Genomic DNA, 26,942 nt, shown 5'->3' with positions numbered 1-26,942 from the left:
AGTAAAGGCTTATCCTCGATGGTTAATCTTGAGAAATTCCATCACATTAGACAGACATTTACTAAACCTACATAAGAACAGAGACTCTGAATTATGTTGCAGGAATACAAAGATAGGCAAACACATACACTCAACCCCCAGAACATTGTAGGTATGGAGGTGGATTTGTGGGAGAAAGGAGTTGGTTTCATTGTGATTATTACCACAAAACATATGCCCTTGGGCTTCCCTGGTGGCGCAGTGGTTGAGAGTCCACCTGCCGATGCAGGGGACACGGGTTCGTGCCCCGGTCCAGGAAGATCCCACATGCCGCGGAGCGGCTGCTCCCGTGAGCCATGGCCGCTGAGCCTGCGCGTCCGGAGCCTGTGCTCCGCAACGGGAGAGGCCACAACAGTGAGAGGCCCGCGTACCACACACAAAACAACAACAACAACAACAAAAAACATATGCCCTTACCTGTACCATTAATCATGTCACAATAACTTGGCCAATAGGAGAGATGCCTTAGGAATAAAAAAAATAGAAAATGATATTCTTATTTCAAGGGCACCTTTCTCACATCACTTTGTCTATTATGATTCAGTACTTCTGCTAAAATAATAAATATTGATTAGACTAGATGTGACAGGCTAAGTTTAAGAAATGTTCTAAATCATTTGATCCATGTTTTGTTTGAAGTTTCCATTTTGTTGAGTTAAATGAAGTGCCTGAAACCATTAAGTGATCAGATTATAAAATAAAAACTGCCAAATGTTGTTAGAAACAACATGGAACAGAAACAGTTCTGCAGAAAAGAAAATTGAGAAACATTTCTCAGACACTTAGATCTTTTAGGGGAAAGTTTTTTTTCCCAGTGGGATTATTTCATAGTATGTTGCATTCAAACTGAATAGGAGGAAGATAGTAAATGGATAACTGATGTAAACTCAGTATGAGGGAGAAGAGGGGAGTGTGGAGGAGGAAAGAAAGAGAAGCAGATGTTGGATCAATCGAGATTGGAAACATAGATAATTTATACTTTTCCTTTTCTTTTAACTCTTGCAATAACTGGCATTTAAGTAGGACAGAGTTTATTAATTTATGCTCTGGCATCTACAAAAGATATATATATATATATATTCAGTATATATATATATATATATATATATATGGAAGCAATAAAGACAACAGTAGTGATAGTTTCTCTGCACACTCCCCACTTTTTGGTGATGGAAAATGGGTTTTTCACACTCCTAACATACCATCCAGTAAGATGTCAAGGCAAGCTATTGCTTCTTTTTTAAACAGAATAAGCGATTAATCATGCTTAGTCTTGCCACGATCAGTTAAATTAACCTTGTCATAATCTTAAAGTCTCCTTAAAACCTATCTGTAATATTGAAATAGAGGAAATGCTCATTTTCCTCAATACAGAGATGTGATGCCCCTGAAGTGAGCATTTAGAAGTGTTTGTTTTCCTCCATTAGACTTTTCTATAAAAAATATGTGACTGTGGACTCTGTGGAAGAAAAAGGACTACACGAGTGAGCGTTTAACTGTTTTAAGCAATTTTTAGATAGGAACTCAGTGTGAGGCAAGAGTTACTTAAAATATTTCATCTCTTGATTTTGATTACTTTATTCTTTGTCAGGAAATCACTGATCTAAAACTCATTTTAACTTTAAGGAGGAAAGACTTTCTCCCTTGATATTTATTGGGGTTCTTCCTATTTTAGACATATGATGAATTTGGTATACTCCAGATAAACAGGCAGGAGCTAGGGAAAGATAGGAAATCATGGCTATGTGAACATATCTCATTTTACTACTATTTCACAGGAGGCGTGCTCTTTGTCTTCAAGTTTAATATGTCAATTTTAGAACTTGAAATACTAATTCCATTTTTTCATTGATAAAGGTTTAAAAAAGCTGAGTTATCAATATAGAAAATTATTTCAAGAAAATGTTGAAAGGGAAGGTCATGAAAGCATTGGCATGGATACATTGAGCTTCCACCTTATGGCACATTTAGTCACGTTACTGGAATGAGCAATTTTTATATTCCATGCTCAGTTAAAAAAACAAAAAACAAAAACAAAAACACCCAGTAATATATACTTTCAACCTGCTAGACACCGAGTTGATTTTCTTCCTTTTTATTTGTGGTTATGTAGTTGTACGGGTGCTTGATAGTGCCTGTTATGCAGCAGAGATGGAAGTAGTCCCTTTAGATTTCTTTATGTAAGAGACCCTGTGCATAAACGTCAACCCTCAAGTGGGGCTGATACTCAGCACCTATGCACTAGTGTGACTAGTCATCACAACTAAAGGGTTAACACCTGGCAGAACAGGAGTTTCTAGGGCTGAGATACAGGCAGGTCTGTTCCATAGGTTGGTGCCTGTGCATTACCAGTTGTTACATAAGTTTCTTACCTGCCTTAGAGTATCCTAGTGACACACACACATACACATACACACTTTGCCTGGATACTTACTTTTTGCCTTTATATGTGTCAATTATGGCAACTTTGCTTATGTCATCTTTTCCATTGAAAACTTTATAAACTCCATCTGCAGTATTGTGGTACTGAAAAGATGCATACAAGAAAAAATTACTTCTAGAACAAGCCATATTTTCCAAGTTATAAAATATGTAATTAACTCACTTTTGCATTTCTCAAACACTGGTTGTTTATAATTATTTTATGTAATTTGAAATATATATGCAATAAAGTTTTAAAATTATTGGTCTTTAACATTTTAAAAAGACAGAATATGAAAGGTACCTAGAAATAAGTGCTAGATGCTGAGCAAAGGAAGAAAACAAATACAAGAAGCTGATGTGATCCAACTCTACCACTCTTTGCCGTAATTAAGCCAGAAAGGCCATTTTGATCACTTCTCCTATTATATTGAGGTGACGGGATAGTGAACAAAACCTATGAGAACTGTGACAGATTTCTAGAAGTTTTCTCAACGTTATTATTTCTAATAAGTGGTTACTAAAGATTAGGTACACAGAATTAAAAACAGAATTAGCCAACGAAAGAATTCAGAGTATTTAGTTAATACTAGTAACTGAATTTTTTATCCCTTAATGCTTTCTTAATTGATATATAACCTTGCAATCCTAAAAAACCATCTACAGTAAAATAACAACAGTGAACTGGAGAACATAACTAATGTCACATACAATGCCAAGTGAAATCATGGTCAAAATTTCAATTCACTAGTCAGATTATCCTATTTATAACTTGAAACATTAAGGTATAACTAAGTACATCAGCAAGTTCACATTTTTCTTAATCTCCAAACTGCCATTTCATAACTTTTGTAGATTATAGAAATTCTTTTCAACTAATTCTATGAAAATATGACATTGCTGATGTATCAGTCTCATTGTGTGCAATTTTGGCTAAGTTTTAAATATTCAGTACAACAAATTTGTAGGATGTCTAGAGAAGGAAGAATGACATGACGAATATATTTAACATAAATAAATAAAAATGTGGCATTAAACTTGATTTTTTTAGACAGGAAATCAAAACCAAAAACAGTGCTCAAAGCCTTGCCAGCTTACAATCTAATTTTAGACAGTTGTATATTTATCAAAGAGTGGAAACTTGATTAAATGTTCAGTTTCTTAATTTTAAATTAAATTGTTAAAAAAATTTAATTGTTAAATTCAGATAAGTAAATTTTCCCAACCAGGAAAGCTAAACCCATGTGAGATGGAGACTTAAAAAACTTAGAATATGTATTCCCAGATCAGAAATAGGGTTAACACACTAAATGATAAAATTATGAATTAACAATGCCATTATATTTATCCAATTAAAGTTTAACAATATTGACATTCATATTTGGTACTCACAGGGTAAAACACACCAACTGTAGTAGGAACCGGGTATGGAATCAAGCTCAAGAATGGATCCTTATAGCCCCATAATAGTTCTTTCAAAGTTCTCTTTTGAAACATAGAAGAGTTTGATTTTTTGATAAAGATATTGACTATTATTTGAACAAATGCACTTGGATAGAGATGGGGCACAGCCTATAAAAAAAAAACCCACTGTTTAAGACACCAATAGCTATATCAGATTTTTAAGAAGAAATGGATAAATAGTACAATTAAGTTTAATAAAACAACTTTCAACTGTTTCTTTAAAATTACTGCCAAATCTTTCCAGGGCTAAAAGTGTAATTTTCTTCATCTCTGAATGATTACTTTTCTCTGTCTCAGTGTGAGCCACAGGAAGAAGATTTCAAAGTTAAATCCTACTTTTTAAAAATGATACACTTTAAGTGGTCTTCTCAATTCAGTTGATTATTCTATGATCTTGTCATCTTTCCAAATGACCGTAATTCAAGATAATGCCAAATGAACACATTTTCATAAAAATGACAAAAATAATATTTAATGATAGCTCTAATCATGAGATTAATTACAGAGGATTCTAGAGTATTTCAAAACCAGTAATTTCGCTGTTTGTCTACTCACTGCTACAGCCAGATTGAGAACAGTGAAAGTGTCATTCTCGGTTCCAACTGATAGTGAGGGTTCAAAGATGGCACCGTTGGGCTGTAGGAAAGAGACCGTGTGGGTCTCAGAGTCTTGGGTTATATTTTCCTTGGCTAGATAACGAACTCTGAAAAAAAAAGTAAATAAAATTCAAAATAATTGTTGCAAGTGAACATTAAGTCTCAAATGCCGTTCATTCATGCAACAAATAATTTTTGAGTGCACAGACTATGTCAGAAATTAGGCTAAACAGGTGGGTTAAAATGATATATAAGCAAATGCTGAGTTTCTAGCAAATCAGAGAAGGTGGGGAGGGGTGGGTGGGGAGGTGTCTTAGAGGTGCAGAGCAGGGGAGAAGGAGTACACGTTATTATAGGAGTTTACACAGAGTCTGTGGGAAAACACAGAACAGGTACAAATCCAGGCTTGGGATGGTTATGGGGGGATAATGGACAAGATACAATTCCACATAAGTGGTCTGAATGACAAGGAGAAGTTTAGTTAGGTAAAATAGGGTAGAAAGTAGCATGTAGAACATTAAGGAGTAAGAACATGGTATAATTTTAGATATGCAAACTTTTTTTTAATATCTGTATCGGAGTATAATTGCTTTACAATGGTTCTTAGTTTCTGCTTTGTAAGTCGGAAAGAAAAACAAATACCATATGCTAACACATGTATCTGCAAACATTTTACTATGGTTGGTTTACAGAGTTAGAGTAAGGAGAGTGGTGGAAATAAAGCCACTAAAATAAACAAGATCTCAAACACAAAAGGGTTGTGTCCTGTACTCAGATATTTAGCTTTTTATCCTGAGGGTCAGGAGGAGACAGCAGAGAGGTTTAAGGAAGGGAACAGTAAAAGCATGTCTTCTTACATTAGAAAGACTGTTCAAAGTGCACAGCCTTGCCAGCACTGTTTTTTTCATAATTTCCAGTATTTTAATGAGAAGGATAACTAATGGAATATAATTTCCACTTAAGAGATCAATTCCCCTCCATCTCTGCCTCATATATTGTATACTTATTAGCTCTAAGCTCCTGGCTCTAAAATCTCTAGGCAAAGTACCAACTACTTTTTAGGAATGTGGTGAAAGGTCATATTATGGAAAAAAAAATCTTTTGCCAGTACAAGATATTTACTGAGATGAAATAAGGTAGACATTGCATTATCATATATTTGAATGTCTATTATTTGAGGCTACAGTAGTTATCTATTATTATTTAACTAAGATAAAGACTGGGAAAAAAATGGGACTGAAATGTATACAACATAACAAACCAAAAAAGCCACACATTTCAATCAGGTACAATACCTGTAGGGTTGGTATTATGAGTGTTTTTTTTATTCCCAATCACAGTGCCTGCTACTTGGTAAGTTCTCAACAAAAAATTTTGAATGAATAAATTAATTAATACCTCACATTAATATCTCAAAAGAGAATTCAGAAAAGATATAAATATGTTTTACTTTTAATATAATTTCTTCAAAGCTTTATTATTTACTTTTCTCTGAGTACTGTAGACATACAAAGAATATAAAAATCTGAAACAGCAGCCAGGACAGTCTATTAATAGTCAATTACTATTTCCTCTTAGATAATTGTATTTTAAACTTATATTACATATTATTAACATTTAAAATTAAAATGCTCTAATTTTCAGGAACATTTATGTGTATATAATAATTGAGATAACAGCAAAATAATTGTGACCCAATTCTAGTTTACTTAGTTGTACTTACAATACTATACCAGTAGATGGCACTCACTAAGAGAAAAAAAATCCTTTAAACTGAGGCCTGTGTTTAGAATGTACTTTTAAAAAGAGAACATAATCACTGAATTTTTGGTTTAAAAATTAGAGTATAAGGAATTTCCTGGCGGTCCAGTGGTTAGGACCCCACGCTTCCATTGCCGGGGGGCATGGGTTCTATCCGTGGTTGCAGAACTAAGATCCTGCATGCCGTGCAGGGTGCAGCCAAAAGAAAAAAAAAGAAGAATATATACAGGTTTTAGAAAGGTGGTTTTTTTTAAAATTTTTATTGGGGCATAGTTGACTTACAGTGTTGTGTTAGTTTCAGGTGTACAACAAAGTGAATTAGTTATACATATATCCAATCTTTTTTACTTCTTTTTCCATATAGGCCATTACAGAGTATTGGGTAGAGTTCCCTGTGCTATACAGTAGGTCCTTATTAGTTATCTGTTTTATATATAGTAGTGTGTATATGTCAATCCCAATTTATCCCTTCCCCCCTCCTCTTATCCCCTGGTAACCATAACTTTGTTTTCTATATCTGTGACTCTATTTCTGTTTTGTAGATAAGTTCATTTGTACCCTTTTTACAGATTCCACATATAAGTGATATCATACAATATTTGTCTTTCTGTGTCTGACTTACTTCACTCAGTATGACAATCTCTAGGTCCATCCATGTTTCTGCAAATGGCACTGTTTCATTCTTTTTTATGGGTGAGTAATATTCAATTGTATATCTGTACCATATCTTCTTTATCCATTCCTCTGTTGATGGGCATTTAGGTTGCTTCCATGTCCAAGCTATTGTAAATAGTGCTGCAGTGAACACTGGGGTGCATGTATCTTTTTGAATTATGGTTTTCTCCAGATATATGCCCAGGAGTGGGATTGCTGGATCATATGGTAGCTCTGTTTTTAGTTTTTTAAGGAACCTCCGTACTGTTCTCCATAGTGGTTGCACCAATTTACATTCCCACCAACAGTGTAGGAGGGTTCCCTTTTTTCCACACCCTCTCTAACATTTATTGTCTGTAGATTTTTTGATGGTGGCCAGTCTGACAGGTGTGAGGCAATACCTCACTGTAGTTTTGATTTGCATTTCTCTAATTATTAGTGATGTTGAGTGTCTTTTCGTGTACGTTTTAGCCATCTGTATGTCTTCTTTGGAGAAATGTCTATTTATATCTTCTGCCCATTTTTTGATTGGGCTGTTGGTGGTTTTTTTTTTTTAACTGAGCTGCATGAGCTGTTTATATATTTGGAGATTAATCCCTGTTGTTTGCTTCATTTGCAAATATTTTTTTCCCATTCTGAAGGTTGTCTTTTCATTTTGTTTATGGTTTACTTTGTTGTGCAAAAAGTTTTTAAGTTTAATTAGGTCCCATTTGTTTATTTTTGTTTTTATTTTCACTATTCTAGGAGGTGGATCAAAAAAGATATTGCTGCAATTTATGTCAAAGAGTGTTCTGCCTGTTTTCCTCTAAGAGTTTTATAGTTTCTGGCCTTATATTTAGGTCTTTAATCCATTTTGAGTTTATTTTTTTGTATGGTGTTAGGGAGTGTTCTAATTTCATTTGCTTACATGTAGCTGTCCAGTTTTCCCAACACCACTTATTGAAGAGACTGTCTTTTCTCCATTGTATATCCTTGCCTCCTTTGTCATAGATTAGGTGACCATAGGTGAGTGGGTTTATCTATGGACTTTCTATCCTGTTCCATTGATCTATATTTCTATTTTGGTGCCAGTACCATACAGTTTTGATTACTGTAACTTTGTAGTATAGTCTGAAGTCAGGGCGCCTGATTCCTCCAGCTCCATTTTTCTTTCTCAAGACTGCTTTGGCTATTCAAGGTCTTTAGTGTTTCCATACAAATTGTAAAATTTGTATTAATAAGGTCAAAGGGAGGAATCTGCCTCACGTTTTGCTTTCTATGTACTCCTGCCAAAGCAAAGTAATTAAAAAAAAAAGACTTATGTTGGATCTGAGAATATTCAGAAGGAGTTGCTGGGTCTTCATAGAGATGGTGTAGGTTGGAATAATAATTAAGATGTCTATCCAGGTAATTTCATGCTTTGACCCATGTCACACCTTGTCAAAGTTTCATCAAGCTCACATTAGCAGCCATTCTGTTTAAGGAGGGACATCCTCCTCCACTTCCAATTTCAGTTGAGTTCAGGGTGTAATTGATGGGGAGGCAGGTTCAACTCAACACATGGAAGACTCTCAAATTATTAACTTTTTCTGAAAGGTGACCAGTCGTTTTCCCATCATTTAAGGCATCCAAGCAGACACTAAGGACTCTGTTTTGTCGACATCATGAGAAAAGATGACTCACAGTTGATCATAAATTCCTTTAACATTGTTATATAAATAGGAGTTTATTGTTTACATACTTTAGCTGCAAATCTAACTTCTCTTCTCCAATCCTCCCCATATTGCTTCTCCAAGTAAATCAATTATATCTAACCCACCCCCTTTCATCCCTTAGAGAGATAGGTTAAAGCCTCTAAAAATAAAATTTATATTAACTGTCACCTATCAGAGCAGGACTAGCACAGGATTCAATATTATGTTTATGTTTTCTGATACTCCAGTTAATATCTTTAAAAGTAAAAACATAACCCCTTCCAAACAAATAAAAAATTAAACAAAAAACTTGATCAGCTCTCAAATTCTAACAACTATTCTCACACATACTGAGTTCTCTTAGAGTATACTTATTTATTGACTGATTAACTGCACAGCATTATCTGTGCAGAGGCTGTGTGAAGGCTCCCAGGGCCGGGGTCTCCGGGCTCGCCCCCCGCTGCTTGGACCCCGCAGCTGCGCTCCCTGCCCTCTCAGGCCAGGATAGGAATATTTAAACAACCGTGCTTAGATTCTTATTTGGTCATGTGGGAATTCTAGATTTTCATAGGTACACATCATAGCTACAACTTGTTTTTGGACCAAGATAATACTCACATAGGCTTTTGATAATAACATAAGAACTATAGACCATGAAAAAATAAAAATATTTTCCAAGGTGAGGGTTATTTTTGTTTTTGTAACAGTGAAAACCAAGCCGTCTTTGACAGAGTTGTGAATAGTCACAGATGTGCCTGGAGACAGGAGACGTGGGGATAATTACTAGGACAGAATAGGCACCCAGGCGCTCGGCATGCGTGCTTACGCTCACAGGCATGCTCATGTGTTGCGGCAGCAGGCATCACCCTCCCAACTACTGTTATTTCATTATATTTGAGTGTGAGTTGTCAATCTAGAAATATATTAATGAATGGAGAGGAAAGAAATTATATAATTATAGACCATCTGAAACAGATAAGAAAGTAAAACTATGAGTTAGAAGAAATCATTACAAATATGAAATTTTGTGATAATACTTGATCATGGCATATAACTAGTTGTAATTATTCTTGAGGAAAATCACACATTTTTATAACAAATCATACAGCAGGACTTAATTCTGTTCCCATATGGGCACCATAAGTGTATTTCTAATCCTTGGTTAAGTTTAGTGTCTTTAGCACCTCAGTCTCTCTTTTTCTTACTTTAATAGTTAGAAAAGACACATAGTCTATAACTTAGGAGAAAATGGACACAAAAATCTAAGAGTTACCAGTCCCTAGGTATGTGTGAACTTGGTAAATCACTTCATATCCCCTGGAATGAGTTTTCAAAATTTACAAAATGAAAGGTTCTGGCTAATTATTTCCCCCAGTGCTAATGTCTAAGATTCTATTCAAGAATGTGTTAAACTGTTAAGGAATGTAGATAAAGGTATAGCTTATTCAGTCTAAGTACTGGAGAAAATATAAGAATGAAACTACTGGATGAATAAAAACACCCTTAAGACCTGGAAAATAGTTTGAATAGAAATCCTTAGCAGCCTTGTAATTACATAAAATCAGTTTAATGTTGTTCTCAAATTTGAGTGTGTATTGCAATCCCCCAGAGTACTTGTAAAACTCATTACTGGCGTCTAAACCAAGAGTCTCTGATTCATTTGGTCTAAGGTGGGGCCTGAGAATTTGCATTTCTACTTAGTTCCCAGGAGATGCTGATGTGGCTGGTTCAGGAGCCACCCTTGGAGAACCACTCATATAACCTACACTTTCAATTTTAGGATTTTAAAGTGCTCTGGTTTTAAAATTGTGATAGATGGTTTTTTATTTAGCATGTATATTTTAGACTTGTTTTTTAAATTCTATTTATTACTATTATTTTTTAATATTTATTTTATATTGGAGCATAGCTGATTAACAATGTGTTAGTTTCAGGTGTACAGCAAAGCGATTGATATATATATATATATATATTTATATACGCACACACATATCTATTCTTTTTCAAATTCTTTTCCCATTTAGGTTATTACATAGTATTGAGCAGAGTTCCCTGTGCTGTACAGTAGGTCCTTGTTTTTTTTAAATATAGCAGTGTGGAGAGATTGGGAGTTTGGGATTGACATGTACACACTGCTAGAGTTGTTGAGAATATATGCTACAAGTGTAAAGCACCTGTAACTTCTTAAATGTAGAGCAGTTAATTGATGCTGGTAAATTCATAATAAAGTCTGTATTTCTTATCATCATTAAATCCTTAGATTAGGGTTTTATATAGGCAGAAACAGAATATTTCAATGTATGTTAATGGCAAGAAAATAATAAGTACATTTCAATACAATGGCAGTTGTCAAGTGGAAGCTTTTTCAGAAACACATATGGTCAAGGAAAGAATGCCACTTTTTATGGGGACTCGCTCACCTGTACGTGTAAGGACCTCTTTGCTTAACTTTAATTTTGCTGCTGTTCACTGCCACCTCCTCTGGATTCTGTACATCAAAGATCCAAAACTGTCTGTAAACTTCTGTGCCTGTTTTAACCCAACTTTTAAAAGCAATTGTACCTTCTTCAAGGACAGCTTCCTATGAAAAAGAAAACAAGTTTGGGTTATTTACTTGTAGTCAATATGGGCACTTGTGGGAGTTGAAAACCTTTAGTTAGTCACCGAAAGCAATAAGCTCAAGTACGTTGCTCATGAGAACCTTTGCAGCCTGTCACACGCTTGGAACAGAAATATTTTCAACACGTTACGATAGCAATCTCTTTTAGTTAACCTTTTACAAAGAGAATCAGTGTGTAATATTGTAGACATGTCTGTCGATTGTAAGGCCAGCCACTGGCAAGCTTTGGAGTGACCCTATGGCAATATTGCGACAGTTCGTAACACAATTTATTAAGCAAATTTTATTAAACTTTTTCCAAAAAATTCTTATCAGGTCAAACTTTAACCTCTCCTCTGCCTTCAGTGAGTTAGACTGAGGAGGCAAAACAGAAAAACTGAGAGAAAAATGTAGTGGTATTGGAAGCTTTTTCATTTTCTTCAAATCTTGGACAGTTCCAGGGAAGATTATCACTTAACATTTGTCAGACTAAGAAAAACACAAATTTCGCTTCTCCCCTTCCAAACCCTGCTCAATGAGGCTTTCCTAACTCTCAGTACATCTGCAGAAATCTATTAGTACGTGTTTCCAAAAATTACAACAGTCTGATTCGTTACTATTAGGTTACTACATTTTAGATAAAAGAATGAAAAAAGGACATGTCCTATTATTCTTTTGTGAAATCCATTAAAAATCTTTGATGCTTCTTGTAGTAAAGACAGATACAGAAAAAATACCAATGACAGAATCAGAAAGCCCAACATTAGAAATTGGCTCCTGTGCTTTAGGAGCTGGGACTGAGTAGAAAGTCACCAGATTCCTTGGGTCAATTTCAGTATCTGTAAAACGAGGGAATTATAGATGGTCTCGTGGTTTCCTTCCAAGGCTTTCACTCTCTGAGCAGCAAGCCTCTGAAGCTCTAGTAGCTAACGCAGACAAAGGTGACTTTGTAGCAGGCAGTGTTTCCAAGTAAGCACCTTGCGAGGAATGCCCAGGTGTAAAACTCCAACTTACCTTAGTGCTAGAGGAAGAGGGAGAAAAGTATTTCACACAAAATGAGCCTAACAAGACCCATGAATACAGGGACAGTCTGACCTGTTTGTTTCCTTCACCTGCTTTCATAGAATGATGGATCAGGAAAGGACATTGGACATTAGTACATTTTCTAGGAGAGCGTGCTGAGGCTCTGAGAAACCAGGTGTCTGGCCCAAGGGTAACCGAGGCAAATACCTAGAAGTAGAATCATGACGAGGATCCTAGTCTCTGACCCTTAGGCTGGTCCTCTTTTACACCGTGTTTTTACTATTTTTTGTTCCTGTCACCTCTGCACTTAGTTGGTAGAAGTCAAGTTAAGTTTCATATCTTCAGGAAACTTTACTTATTACTTAGTGGAGAAATAAGGGAATTCCTTAGAGAAGAACAGGGCATCAGGTATAATGCCTTTACAAAACCCTGTGCTGTTGCCATCCTTTTACACTGGGTACATTGGAGCTGCTAAAGTGATGTTAGATCTTACTTTTTTACAACCAATTATCCTTAAAAAATGCTTTAGTGCTCCTAAAAATCTTATTTCCATAGTAAGCTGAAAATTAAGACAATATTGCACATAGATAAAGCATTACGGCTGTTCCTCTAAATGTAAAGGTGTTTATGAGGGTGTTGAAGCTGAAATCTATACTGAAGTTGAAATCTGTGTTAATTTACCCATTTCAAGAAAACACACGAACCTACACATTATTACTCTCACAATAGTGATATAAGAATCTTAAGGACTAATATAATATCAATTGTTTACCATGTACCTCTCAAGGCACATATTTTATTTCAGTTCTTAATGAAAGGAACTCTATAAGTACTTAAAGAATTGAAAAGGGACTGTGACAGAATGTACTTGGCAGGACAGAAAACTTCCTCATTCTAATGGTTATGCATTTAATATCAAAAGGCATTGTAAGCATATCATGTCTTTTTTCTAAAAGCCATGAATCACTTTGCCTTATTTGTTCATCTGGAGATATTTTTTCAACTGGGAAAGCTGAAACGCAAAGAGTTGAAATGAATGCATTGAATTATCAGCTATTAAAGTTAGGGTCATCTAATTCCATCCATTTTTTAGGGGTAGAATTAGGTCCTACAGAAAACAGATGCCTGATTCAATATTGTATGACAGTTTAGTAGTAGATAATGGAGAATCAGGTCTTTTACTACAATTTTGTGTGGTTTGCATAACACCACGATTTGTTCACAAAGAAAAAAATACTGAAACAGTCAGAATAGGAATGCATTTCTTCTGGTCCTAACACTACTATATGTACTAGAAAATTGTATAGACCTCATTGACTACTAAGATTATTTTATCATCAGTTCCTCTAATTTTAAAGGGAGCAAAAGTTTTTATGTCCTTTGTGAATTTAAGAGGCCTTGATTTTAAATTGACTTTGGACTATCTGTCTATTTTGCAAATCTTTTGCTAAATTTGAAGTACAAAGGTGTTAATTATGTGTATAGAAAAAGTAATATAATTTAAGCTCCTCGAACTTGGCTGATTCAGCCCTAGTAATGACTGGATTCCAGCCTGATGACTCTCACATGGCTTGGTCTCCAGCTGAGTTGAAAGACATTTACCTTGAAACTTCTACATTTGCTACATTTTGTTTACCTTGAAACTTCTATTTTGCTACATTTGCTAATTTGAAAGCAGACGTTGGGAAGAGTAATAGTTTTTATCTAGTCACATGGTCATTTGATTATTGCTGTTACAGGAAAACAGTACTCATCCACATGACTGGCAACTTCAGTATAACTATTAAAATGTCCTTGATATCTTCCTATGCGTGAAGTATGTAGAGCACATATGTCAAAAATATATTGTCCCATTTCTCAAGGCTCTTATAGTGTACAGGAGACAGTATCATGTGTAGCATATTTTAATCTATGAGTTGATTTCCTTACCCTACTTCCAGCCTGACCAAGTCCATTGGCTTCTTTACTCAAAGCCTAGAGTGAAGTGGTTAACAATGAAACAAGATGCTATGAGTTTGATCCCCAGTTTGGTCATGTGCTAACCATTTAAACTTGGGCAGGTTATTTAATTTTTTTGTACCTCAGTTTCCTTATCTGTAAAATGGGGTAATAATAATATTAAGTTGAACTATACGAAATTAGTATTTTTCAAAGTCAAAATAAGTAGAACATGGTGTAATTAAATATTTATCCTCATGGGTTGTTATAGGATTTATTAAATGTGAGCATTTAGAACAGTGTTAGCACATAGCAGGCATTCAATAAATGTTGGCTACTGTTATACAAATCCTATCCACCCCTTAGAAGGAGAACTCTCATCTCACTTGCTTCCCATCTTGCTTTAACTACTTTGCTCTTAGCATTACTGTCTAAACCAGTTATGTGGCAATAACATGTAAAATCCTGTAGCACTTCCTTTTCTGCTATTTAATTATTTATATATTTATTCTCCATCCAGTGAAATCAAAACTTCCTTAAAAAGCAGAAACATACTGAAAATAGTTTTCATCTTCTCCACTCACTACCAAAATCTGTTCTATTTGGGACCAATTACAAGCAGTTTCCACGTCCAAAAATTTTTCTAATATGTGTATGCATTATGCACATGCATGTGTGTACAGGCTGAGAGAAAGAAATCTTTAATTTGCTTCTTGGTGTTCTGCAGTTAATATCATAGGGAAATTAAATTAAAATTTATTTTAAATTACCTATGTTATACAGTATTCACTAAGCATTTATCAAGTGATATGAAGAATGTCAAGGTGACAAATTATCCTTTGTAAATAGTGGCAAAACTTTGTCCTTTTTCTGAAGTCCTTTGGTAGTTTCTACTCTCCACATACATGGCAGCTCATGCCATTGACTTTTAGTCTGTCTAGCAAGATTGCATAAACCTGCTGGCCCAGACAAATCTACCAGGAATCATAGTCTAAATTACTGGTAAAAAAAAAAAAAAAAATAGTTTTCAGCTATAACGCATAAAAATCATGAAGTCCTTAAAAAACATCCCTGGGGCTTCCCTGGTGGGGCGCAGTGGTTGGGAGTCCGCCTGCCGATGCAGGGGATGCGGGTTCGTGGCCCGGTCCGGGAGGATCCCACATGCCACGGAGCAGCTGGGCCCATGAGCCGTGGCCGCTGGGCCTGCGCGTCCGGAGCCTGTGCTCCGCGGCGGGAGAGGCCACAGCGGTGAGAGGCCCGTGTGCCGCAAAAAGAAAAAAAAAATCCCTTGGAAATAAACAGTAAAGAAATATGAATATATATATATATATATATATATATATATATATATATATATATGAAGTAAACTGTATGGAATATTTTAGGCCATTTCAAATGCTGGAGTCTGGGGACCATCTTTTAGAATTGAAAGGTATCGTAGAGTACCAAATCTATACTTTAAAAATTAGATAACATCATGAGATGATTTTCTCATCTGTTAAAATTAAGCACTTTAATTCTTCTTTTTTTTTTTAAATAGTGTTTGTATGCAGGTAATAACGTTCCCAATTTGGTAGTAGTCCATTAAATGAAGCAAGTAATCTGCAATGATTTCAATGGTAAACAAAAACTGACCAGTACTAAAACTTGTATATATTTGTGAAATAACAGCATTAGCTTAAGTGCTCTTGAGGTAGGGGTAAGACACTTGGCTCACTGGGTTTACACATAATTCAGAGATGTGACTCCTACTGTTGGCCAGTTTCTCTGTCTTTTTGTCTCTACATTCAGACTCTCTAGAAAATGAACCTATTGCTTAGTTTTATCTGTAATCTCTATAGTAATGATCAAATCTCTCTGAGCACTGACCTTTGAAATACATCTGATGTTCATATCAAATCACTTCTAAAACCTCTGTTTTTTATTCTTCTAAGGAATACATCTCCTTCAATAACTCAACTGGTTATCTTACAGTTTGCAACTTTCACTCCTCTCCCTATTTAGTCCTTTTATTCCATTGTATCCCATCACCCATCAGTTATATGTACTCCACCACACTAGACCAGAGTGCCTTTTATTATGTGCAGACTGTGCAATAATCTTATTAAAAGGGAGTCTTAAACGACACGAAAAAAAAGCTGGAAAAAGAAAACACGTGGAGGCTATATAACGTACTTCTAAACAGCCAATGGATCTCTGAAGAAATCAAAGAGGAAATCAAAAATTACCTAGAGACAAATGAAAATGAAAACATGATGATCCAAAACCTATGGGATGCAGCAAAAGTAGTTCTAACAGGGTAATTTATAGCTATACAAGTTTACCTCAGGAAACAAGAAAAATCTCAGTTAAACAACCTAACCTCACACCTAAAGGAACTAGAGAAAGAAGAACAAAAAGAAATCCAAAGTTAGTAGAAGGAAAGAGATCATAAAGATAAGAGTAGAAATAAATGAAATAGATACAAAAAATAAACATCAACAAAACTAAAAACTAGTTCTTGGAAAAGATAAATAAAATTGATAAACCTTTAGCCAGACTCATCAGAAAAAAAAGAGAAATGGCCCAAACCAATAAAATCAGAAATGAAAAAGAAGTTACAACCAACACCAGAGAAATGCAAAAAATCATGAGACTGCTGTGAACAACTGTGTGCCAATAAATTTAAAGAATATTTCTTTCAATAAAAAATGGTATATATTTATGCAAAAAAAGCATATCAACATACTCTTGGACATAATTAAAAGCAATTATTTCTTTTAATATGCATACCTAATATAGTTTTTTATCAAAATTTGGATATTTAGACTTAAGATGACAGTGCATTCATATAGAATATACATCATGCTTTGACCATTTCTCTATCATGTAGAGTTTCAATTGTTCATTATCACCTTTGTCTCGAAGACACAGAATTGCCAGTTACAATGAAATATAAAACAGGCACCCTAAGCCAAAAAGGGATGGAAGATAGAATGAATCAGGATGACAAGAAACAGTCTTGATAATACTTGTACCTTTTTAACTGTCTTCTCAATAAGTAAGTCTCCAACTGGCATTAGAATACCTCCAAACACAGCCATGAGTGCACCAGTGACAGCACCAGCGATGAGCCCACAGTTTCGATCGCAGCCCATTTTGCTTGTTCTGGGAAAAAACTAAGGTTCAGCGCCTGCTTCTTTCAAACTCCCAGGTCTGATGAACGTGGTTTCCAGGAGGTCTGTTTCTATCATTGGAAGGAGATCATAAAGCAGAAACTTAAATACCAGTAGAAAAAGATCAAAGTAAACATGCAACTGAAACAGATCATTTTGCCAGTTATAAATAAACAGATGCTTTTTTTAATATACAAACTTTCTAGGTTTTGTCCTTTCTTAATTTGAACTACCTACCAGTGGTAGAAGTAATACATATTGTCACATAGAGCATTTCTTTAAATTTCTCCTCTTAAATTTTCTTTCTATGGATGATTAACACACTGAAATATTAACTAAGGAGAATATGCTTACTGTACTCTCACACCCTGCCTACCTTCCATCAGCTTGGGACACTTACGGGCATCTTTATCCTCTATCTGACTTCTCCACTCAAACACAACCATCTGTCTGCACCCTACCTGGAGTTCTCCTGCAAACTGAATGTGGGTGGACTGATGTCTTTTCCATCCAAATCCTAAGCAAGTACAGTGACAGATGTTTTCTTTACTATTCCTTTTTCACAAATAGAAAGATAGGGATTTTATAGGAAATGATCTGATGAGTCTGTGAAGAAATCATTTTTTCTAATCATTTATAAGCTATCTGTTAAAACAGAAAAGCATGGGTAAGTTGGGAAAATAATACTAGAATAGTCTCTAATATCATCAAAATTATAAGCACCATTAAAAGAAAATTCCACTGTCAGGAATATTGAGTTCATGCCTGAATTCTTTCTTATGCACAGTGTTGAAAACATTGAAATATTTTAAAGAAGAGTATTTTCAATTTAATTTTTAGTAACTGGCTTTTAGATAGTTGTGAGGTAAAAAAGATTTGAAGAAAATATGTAAGGTAGAGGATACCTAGTTTCTGTCACAGCATTGGTTTCTTACTAGTCTCAAATGAATTTTTTAACATATTCAAATGCAATATTCATTTTGTCATGGACAGCTGACTCATGCCAATTCTGTTAAAATATGTAGATTGTGTCAGTATGTATTTCACCTAGTCAGTCTTATCTTTGGTATCTTCATATAATATATGCTCCTTTCATAAAGATTGAAAGAAAACTCTTAGTGGAATTGGTAGATCCTTCTGTAACAAAGTTAGTAAGAATTTGCTATTCTAGTGTTCAAAAACCTGTTCATTTGAGATATTTTGTTTGCAGCAGCATTTTTTAAAATGGGGTTGACCTGACATTGATAAATGGAATGTGCTTTGTACTTATAAAAAATTATTCCCTGCTTCAAAATGCCCCTGGCAAAGGAAAACAAAAATGCCAACAGAATGGAGGCTATAGACAGAAAAGACACACAACCAATATTTTTGTCATCCTCGTGACTATAATAATAAAACTTATATTAATTAATTCTTTAAGAAAATAAGGAAAGTTAGGTTTCCCCCCAAATGTATAACAAAATTATAACCATTTTTCATGGCATTTTTTTTTATACACCAGGTTCTTATTAGTCATCAATTTTATACACATCAGTGTATACATGTCAATCCCAATCACCCAATTCAGCACACCACCATCCCCACCCCACTGCGGCTTTCCTCCCTTGGTGTCCATACGTTTGTTCTCTACATCTGTGTCTCAACTTCTGCCCTGAAAACCAGTTCATCTATACCATTTTTCTAGGTTCCACATACATGCATTAATATACGATATTTGTTTTTCTTCTTCTGACATACTTCATTCTGTATGACAGTCTCTAGATACATCCACGTCTCAACAAATGACTCAATTTTGTTCCTTATTATGGCTGAGTAATAATCCATTGTATATATGTACCACAACTTCTTTACCATTCATCTGTCAATGGGCATTTAGGTTGCTTCCATGACTTGGCTATTGTAAACAGTGCTGCAATGAGCATTGGGGTGCATGTGTCTTTTTGAATTATGGTTTTCTCTGGAATATACCCAGTAGTGGGATTGCTGGATCATATGGTAAATCTATTTTTAGTTTTTTAAAGAACCTCCATACTGTTCTCCACAGTGGCTGTATAAATTTATATTCCCACCAACCGTGCAAGAGGGTTCCCTTTTCTCCACACCCTCTCCAGCATTTGTTGTTTGTAGATTTTCTGCTGATGCCCATTCTAACTGGTGTGAGGTGATACCTCATTGTTGTTTTGATTTGCATTTCTCTAATTATTAGTTTGGTTGAGCAGCTTTTCATGTGCTTCTTGGCCATCTGTATGTCTTCTTTGGAGAAATGTCTATTTAAATGTCTTCTGCCCATTTTTGGATTGGGTTGTTTGTTTCTTTAATATTGAGCTGCATGACCTGTTTATATATTTTGGAGATTAATCCTTTGTCTGTTGATTCATTTGCAAATATTTTCTGCCATTCTGAGGGTTGTCTTTTCATCTTGTTTATGGTTTACTTTGCTGTGCAAAAACTTTGAAGTTTCATTAGGTCCCATTTGTTTATTTTTGTCTTTATTTCCAGTACTCTAGGAGGTGGATCAAAAAGATCTTGCTGTGATTTATGTCAAAGAGTGTTCTTCCTATGTTTTCCTCTAAGAGATTTATAGTGTCTGCTCTTACATTTAGGTCTCTAATTCATTTTGAGTTTATTTTTGTGTATGGTGTTAGGGAGTGTTCTAATTTCATTCTTTTACATGTACCTGTCCAGTTTTCCCAGCACCACTTATTGAAGAGACTGTCTTTTCTCCATTGTATATCTTTGCCTCCTTTGTCATAGATTAGTTGACCATAGGTGCATGGGTTTATCTCTGGGCTTTCTATCTTGCTCCATTGATCAATGTTTCTGTTTTTGTGCCAGTACCATACTGTCTTGATTACTGTTGCTTTGTAGTATAGTCTGAAGTCAGGGAGTCTGATTCCTCCAGCGCCGTTTATTTCCCTCAGGACTGCTTTGGCTATTGGGGGTCTTTTGTGTCTCCATACAAATTTTAAGATTATTTGTTCTAGTTCCGTAAAAAAATGCCATTGGTAATTTGATAGGGATTGCATTGAATCTGTAGATGGCTTTGGGTAGTATAGTCATTTTCACAATATTGAATCTTCCAATCCAAGAACATGGTATATCTTTCCACTTGTTGGTATCATATTTAATTTCTTTCATCAGTGTCTTATAGTTTTCTGCATTCAGGTCTTTTGTCTCCCTAGGTAGGTTTATTCCTAGGTATTTTATTCTTTTTTTTGCAATGGTAAATGGGAGTGTTTCCTTAATTTCTCTTTCAGATTTTTCAACATTAGTGTATAGGAATGCAAGGGATTTCTGTGCATTAATTTTGTATCCTGCAACTTTACCAAATTTATTGATTAGCTCTAGTAGTTTTCTGGTGGCATTTATAGGATTCTCTATGTATAGCATCATGTCGTCTGCAAACAGAGACAGTCTTACTTCTTCTTTTGCAATTTGTATTCCTTTTATTTCTTTTTCTCCTCTGATTGCCGTGGCTAGGACTTCCAAGACTATGTTGAATAATAGTGGTGAGAGTGGATATCCTTGTCTTGTTCCTGATCTTAGAGGAAATGCTTTCAGTTTTTCACCACTGAGAATGATGTTTGCTGTGGGTTTGTCATATATGGCTTTTATTATGTTGAGGTAGGCTCCCTTTATGCCCACTTTCTGGAGAGTTTTTATCATAAATGGGTGTTGAATTCTGTCAAAAGGTTTTTCTGCATCTATTGAGATGACCATATGGTTTTCATTCTTCAGTTTGTTAATGTGGTATATCAGATTGATTGATTTGCATATATTGAAGAATTCTTGCATCCCTGGGATAAATCCCACTTGATCATGGTGTATGATCCTTTTAATGTGTTGTTGCATTCTGTTTGCTAGTATTTTGTTGAGGATTTTTGCATCTATATTCATCAGTGATACTGGTCTGTAATTTTCTTTTTTTGTAGTATCTTTGTCTGGTTTTGGAATCAGGGTGATGGTGGCCTCTTAGAATGAGGTTGGGAGTGTTCCTTCATACACACTTTTTTGGAAGAGTTTGAGAAGGATGGGTGTTAGCTCTTCTCTAAATGTTTGATAGAATTCACCTGTGAAGCCATCTGGTTCTGCATTTTTGTTTGCTGGAAGATTTTTAATCATGGTTTCAATTTCATTACTTGTGATTGGTCTGTTCATGTTTTCTATTTCTTCCTGGTTCAGTCTTGGAAGGTTATGCCTTTCTAAGAATTTGTCCATTTCTTCCAGGTTGTCCATTTTATTGGCATAGAATTGCTTGTAGCAGTCTCTTAGGATGCTTTGTATTTCTGTGGTGTCTGTTGTAACTTCTCCTTTTTCATTTCAAATTTTATTGATTTGAGTCCTCTCCCTCTTTTTCTTGATGATCTGGCTAATGGTTTATCAATTTTGTTTATCTTCTCAAAGAACCAGCTTTTAGTTTTATTGATCTTTGCTCTTGTTTTCTTTGTTTCTATTTCATTTATTTCTGCTTGATCGTTATGATTTCTTTCCTTCTGCTAACTTTGGGTTTTGTTTGTTCTTCTTTCTCTAGTTCCTTTAGGTGTAAGGTTAGATTTTTTATTTCAGATATTTCTTGTTTCTTGAGATAGGCTTGTATAGCTATAAACTTCCCTCTTAGAACTGCTTTTTTGCATCCTATCGGTTTTGAATCATCGTGTTTTAATTGTCATTTGTCTCTAAGTATTTTTTTATTTCCTCTTTGATTTCTTCAGTGATCTCTTGGTTATTTAGTAACGTATTGTTTAGCCTCCATTTGTTTGTGTTTTTTATGTGTTTTTCCCTGTAATTGATTTCTAATCCCATAGCATTGTGGTCAGAAAAGATGCTTGATGTGATTTCCGTTTTCTTAAATTAACTGAGACTTGATTTGTGACCCAAGATGTGATCTATCCTGGAGAACATTCTGTGCGCACTTGAGAAGGAAGTGTAATCTGTTGTTTTTGGATGCAATGTCCTATAAATATCAATTAAATCTATCTGGTCTGTTGTGTCATTTAAAGCTTCTGTTTCCTTATTTATTTTCATTTTGAATGATCTGTCCATTGGTGTAAGGGTGTTAAAGTCCTCCACTATTATTGTGTTACTGTCTATTTCCTCTTTTATAGCTGTTAGCAGTTGCCTTATGTATTGAGGTGCTCCTATGTTGGGTGTGTATGTATTTATAATTGTTATATCTTCTTCTTGGATTGATCCCTTGATCATTATGTAGTGTCCTTCCTTATCTCTTGTAACATTCTTTATTTTAAAGTCTATTTTATCTAATATGAGTATAGCTACTCCAGCTTTCTTTTGATTTCCATTTGCATGGAATATCTTTTTCCATCCCCTCACTTTCACTCTGTATGTATCCCTAGGTCTGAAGTGGGCCTCTTGTAGCCAGCATATATATGCGTCTTGTTTTTGTATCCATTCAGTAAGCCTGTGTCTTTTGGTTGGAGCATTTAATCCGTTCACGTTTAAGGTAATTATTGATATGTATGTTCCTATGACCATTTTCTTAATTGTTTTGGGTTTGTTTTTGTAGGTCCTTTTCTTCTCTTGTGTTTCCCACTTAGAGAAATTTCTTTAGCATTTGTTGTAGAGCTGGTTTTGTGGTGCTGAATTCTCTTAGGTTTTGCTTGTCTGTAAAGCTTTTGGTTTCTCCATCCAATCTGAATGAGATCCTTGCTGGATAGAGTACTCTTGGTTGTAGTTCTTCCCTTTCATCACTTTAAGTGTATCATGCCACTCCCTTCTGGCTTGTAGCGTTTCTGCTGACAAATCAGCTGTTAACCTTATGAGAGTTCCCTTGAATGTTATTTGTCATTTTTCCCTTGCTGCTTTCAATAATTTTTCTTTGTCTTTAACTTTTGCCAATTTGATTACTATGTGTCTCAGCATGTTTCTACTTGGGTTTATCCTGTATGGCCCTCGCTGCACTTCCTGGAATTGGGTGGCTATTTCCTTTCCCATGTTAGGGAAGCTTTTAACTATAATCTCTTCAAATATTTTCTCTGGTCCTTTCTCTGTCTCTTCTCCTTCTGGGACCGCTATAATGAGAATGTTGTTGCTTTTAGTGTTGTCCCAGAGGTTTCTTAGGCTGTCTTCATTTCTTTTCATGCTTTTTCCTTTATTCTGTTCTGCAGCAGTGAGTTCCACCATTCTGTCTTCCAGGTCACTTATCCGTTCTTCTGCCTCAGGTATTCTGCTATTGATTTCTTCTAGTATAGTTTTCATTTCAGTTATTGTATTCTACATCTCTGTTTGTTTGTTCTTTAATTCTTCTAGGTCTTTGTTAAACATTCTTTGCATCTTCTCAATCTTTGCCTCCATTCTTTTTCCGAGGTCCTGGATCGTCTTCACTATCATTATTCTGAATTCTTTTTCTGGAAGGTTGCCTATCTCCACTTCATTTTGTTGTTTTTCTGGGCTTTTACCTTGTTCCTTCATCTGGTACATAGCCCTCTGCCTTTTCATATTGTCTGTGTCTCTGTGAATGTGGTTTTTGTTCCAGAGGCTGCAGGATTATAGTTCTTCTTGCTTCTGCTGTCTGCCCTCTGGTGGATGAGTCTATCTAAGAGGTTTGTGTAAGTTTCCTGATTGGAGGGACTGGTGGTGGGTAGAGCTGACTGTTTCTCTGGTGGGCAGAGCTCAGTTAAACTTTAATCCACTTGACTGTTGATGGATGGGGCTGGGTTCCTTCCCTGTTGGTTTCTTGGCCAGAGGCAACCCAACACTGTAGCCTACCTGGGCTCTTTGTTGCCTCTAATGACAGACTCTGGGAATGCTTACACCACGGAGTACTTCCCAGAACTTCTACTGCCAGTGTCCTTGTCCCCACGGTGAGCCACAGCCACACCCTGCCTCTGCAGGAGACCCTACAACACTATCAGGTAGGTCTGGTTCAGTCTCCCCTGGGGTCACTGCTCCTTACCGTGGGTCCCGATGCGCACACTACTTTGTGTGTGCCCTCTAAGAGTGGAGTCTTTGTTTCCCCCAGTCCTGTCAAAGTCCTGCAATCAACTCCCAGTACGCCTCAAAGTCTGATTCGCTAGGAATTCCTCCTCCCGTTGCTGGACCCCCAGGTTGGGGAGCCTGACGTGGGGCTCAGAACTTTCACTTCAGTGAGTGGAGTTCTGTGATATAAGTGTTCTCCAGTCTGTGAGCCACCCACCTAGCAGTTGAGGTATTTGATTTTAGTTTGATTGCACCCCTCCTACCATCTCATTGTGGCTTCTCCTTTGTCTTTGGATGTTGGGTATCTTTTTTGGTGAGTTCCAGTGTCTTCCTGTTGATGATTGTCCAGAAGCTAGTCGTGATTCTGGTGTTCTCGCAGGAGGGAGTGAGAGCCTGTCCTTCTACTCTGCCATCTTGGTTCCTCCTTTCATGGCAGTTTATTTGTTTTATATCCTTTAGGATTTCCCTTTACCTATGCCTAATACCTAGGATACTTCCACTGTAAATCAGGATGAACAAACTGATTCACACTGAGGTCTTGGTGGCGAGGTAACTTGTATAGTCATTAGTGTCACATGATTTTCCAATGTAAACAAAATGTTTATATTGGAGAAATCAGAAGCCTAAACAAGTGATTTACTTTTCCTATGGAATTTTATATGTCCCTGAGCAAGTAGGATAGGATTTTTATTAATTGCTTGGGGATGGAGGGTGAAAAATAACATACTACCTCCTATGGCTTTGACCAAGGTTGTCATAATGCAATGGAACAAGTTATTTAAACCTGATAGTAATGACTAGATAGTCTCAAGTAGGATCTCCTATGCAAAGGATAATTGCACAGCCCCTTAAAAATTTTGTGAAACATCATCTGTTAAACGATCATTTTAATTGCTAAGTAGAAACTATCATCCAGGTGTTCTGTAGTATATACAAGTGATCTTATTCAGGTGAGCTGATTAAGTAATATTTTACTGACTGCCCATTTCATAGGCCAGAGGTCCCCAACCGCCAGGCCATGGACAAGTACTGGTCCATGGCCTCTTATGAACTGGGCTTCACAGCAAGAGGTGAGTGGCGGGTAAGCAAGCAAAGCTTCATCTGTATTTATAGCCGCTCCCTATCGCTCGCATTACTGCCTGAGCTCCACCTCCTGTCAGGTCAGTGGCGGCATTAGATTCTCATAGGAGCACGAACCCTACTGTTCATGAACTGCACATGCAAGGGATCTAGATTGCGTGCTCCTTATGAGAATCTAATGCCTGGTGATCTGAGGTGAAGCTGCGGCAGTGATGCTAGCACTAGGGAGTGGCTGCAAATACAGATTGTCATTGGCAGAGAGGTTTGACTGCAGAGAGACCATAATAAATCAATTGCTTGCAGACTCATATCAAAACCCTCTCAGTGAGTGGCAAGTGAAAACAAGCTCAGGGCTCCCACTGATTCTGCATTATGGTTAGTTGTATAATTATTTCATTATATATTACAATGTAATAATAGAAATAAAGTGCACAATAAATGTAATGCCCTTGAATCATCCCAAAACCATCCCCACTCCCCGACCCATGGAAGAATTGTCTTCCATGAAACTGGTCCCTGGTGCCAAAAGGTTGGGGACCGCTGTCATAGACCATTCCCCAATTCTCACCTGCAGGTTATCAGAATACAGGGATCCAACCTGGTGTAATTGAGTCTGGTAGACTGGAGATTAAACCAAAGTCTTGCCACTCTCTTGCCAGGTGACCATGGGCAAGCCCCTTAATCACTCTTTTCCTCAATTTCCTCATGTATAAAATAAGATGCTAAGATGAGGTCTGCATTTTTTAATTTAAGCAGTTTTTATTTTAAGCAGCTGAACCAGTTTTTCACTCAGTTTCTTACATGGAAGACCAGGCAGAGTGACTATGATTACAACAGTGGTGGGAACCCTGACCCCAATTCCTAACTTGATCTCCCACCTCCCAGCTAACACTATCCTGTCCCATCTTTAGGAAACTAAAGGAGAATCTCTGTAGAAACCTATGGTTCCAACTCATTAAAAAGTTGGGACAGAAAATCCCCAGGGTCAAATTCCAGTTTTGTTTACATAACAAAAAAAATATAACTCAAAGATAAAGTCATCTCTTTTGGAAAGATATTTTATTTTCTGTATAAGCACCACTAAAAATTATTCAATATCAATGTCCTTTGCAAGTCTGACAGGTGGAATAAAAATTGTTCTATTCATTTTGTTTATGGTTTCCTTTGCTGTGCAAAAGCTTTTGATTTTAACTAGGTACCATTTGTTTATTTTTGTTCTTATTTCCATTACTGTGGGAGATGGATTGAAAAAGATATTGCTGCAATTTATGTCAGAGAGTGTTCTGCCTGTGTTTTCCTCTAGGAGTTTTATAGTGTTCAATCTCACATTTAGGTCTTTAATCCATTTTGAACTTATTTTTTTTATACCGTGTTAAAGAATGATCTAATTTTATTTTTCTACATGTAGCTGTCCAGTTTTCCAGCACCATTTATTGAAGAGACTGTCTTTTCTCCGTTGTACAGTCTTGCCTCCTTTGTCATAGATTAATTGAGCATAGGTGTGTGAGTTTATCTCTGGACTTTCAATCCTGTTCCATTGATCTATATTTCTATTTTTGTGCCAGTACCATACTGTTTTGATAACTATACCTTTGTAGTATAG

General features: G+C 36.0%; 1 protein-coding gene across 2 annotated transcripts in view; it reads right to left on the bottom strand.

The window, feature by feature from the left end:
• LOC137228929 (platelet glycoprotein 4-like) overlaps positions 1-26,942 on the bottom strand; it is a 54,034-nt gene that overhangs the window by 15,495 nt on the left and 11,597 nt on the right. For both annotated transcript variants that reach the window (XM_067746072.1, XM_067746071.1), the window contains exons 2-7: positions 17,186-17,394; positions 11,029-11,189; positions 4,480-4,627; positions 3,853-4,032; positions 2,474-2,565; positions 457-503 (exon numbers count right to left, since the gene is read on the bottom strand). In XM_067746072.1, coding sequence (XP_067602173.1) covers positions 457-503; positions 2,474-2,565; positions 3,853-4,032; positions 4,480-4,627; positions 11,029-11,189; positions 17,186-17,305 — 748 coding nt within the window. In that variant the 5' untranslated portion in view covers positions 17,306-17,394. The remainder of the gene's footprint in view (positions 1-456; positions 504-2,473; positions 2,566-3,852; positions 4,033-4,479; positions 4,628-11,028; positions 11,190-17,185; positions 17,395-26,942) is intronic.

This window comes from Pseudorca crassidens, chromosome 8 (genome assembly GCF_039906515.1).
Source record: "Pseudorca crassidens isolate mPseCra1 chromosome 8, mPseCra1.hap1, whole genome shotgun sequence".
Taxonomy (NCBI): domain Eukaryota; kingdom Metazoa; phylum Chordata; class Mammalia; order Artiodactyla; family Delphinidae; genus Pseudorca; species Pseudorca crassidens.
Note: the sequence above shows the minus strand (reverse complement) of the source record. Positions and strands in the feature narration are given on the sequence as shown.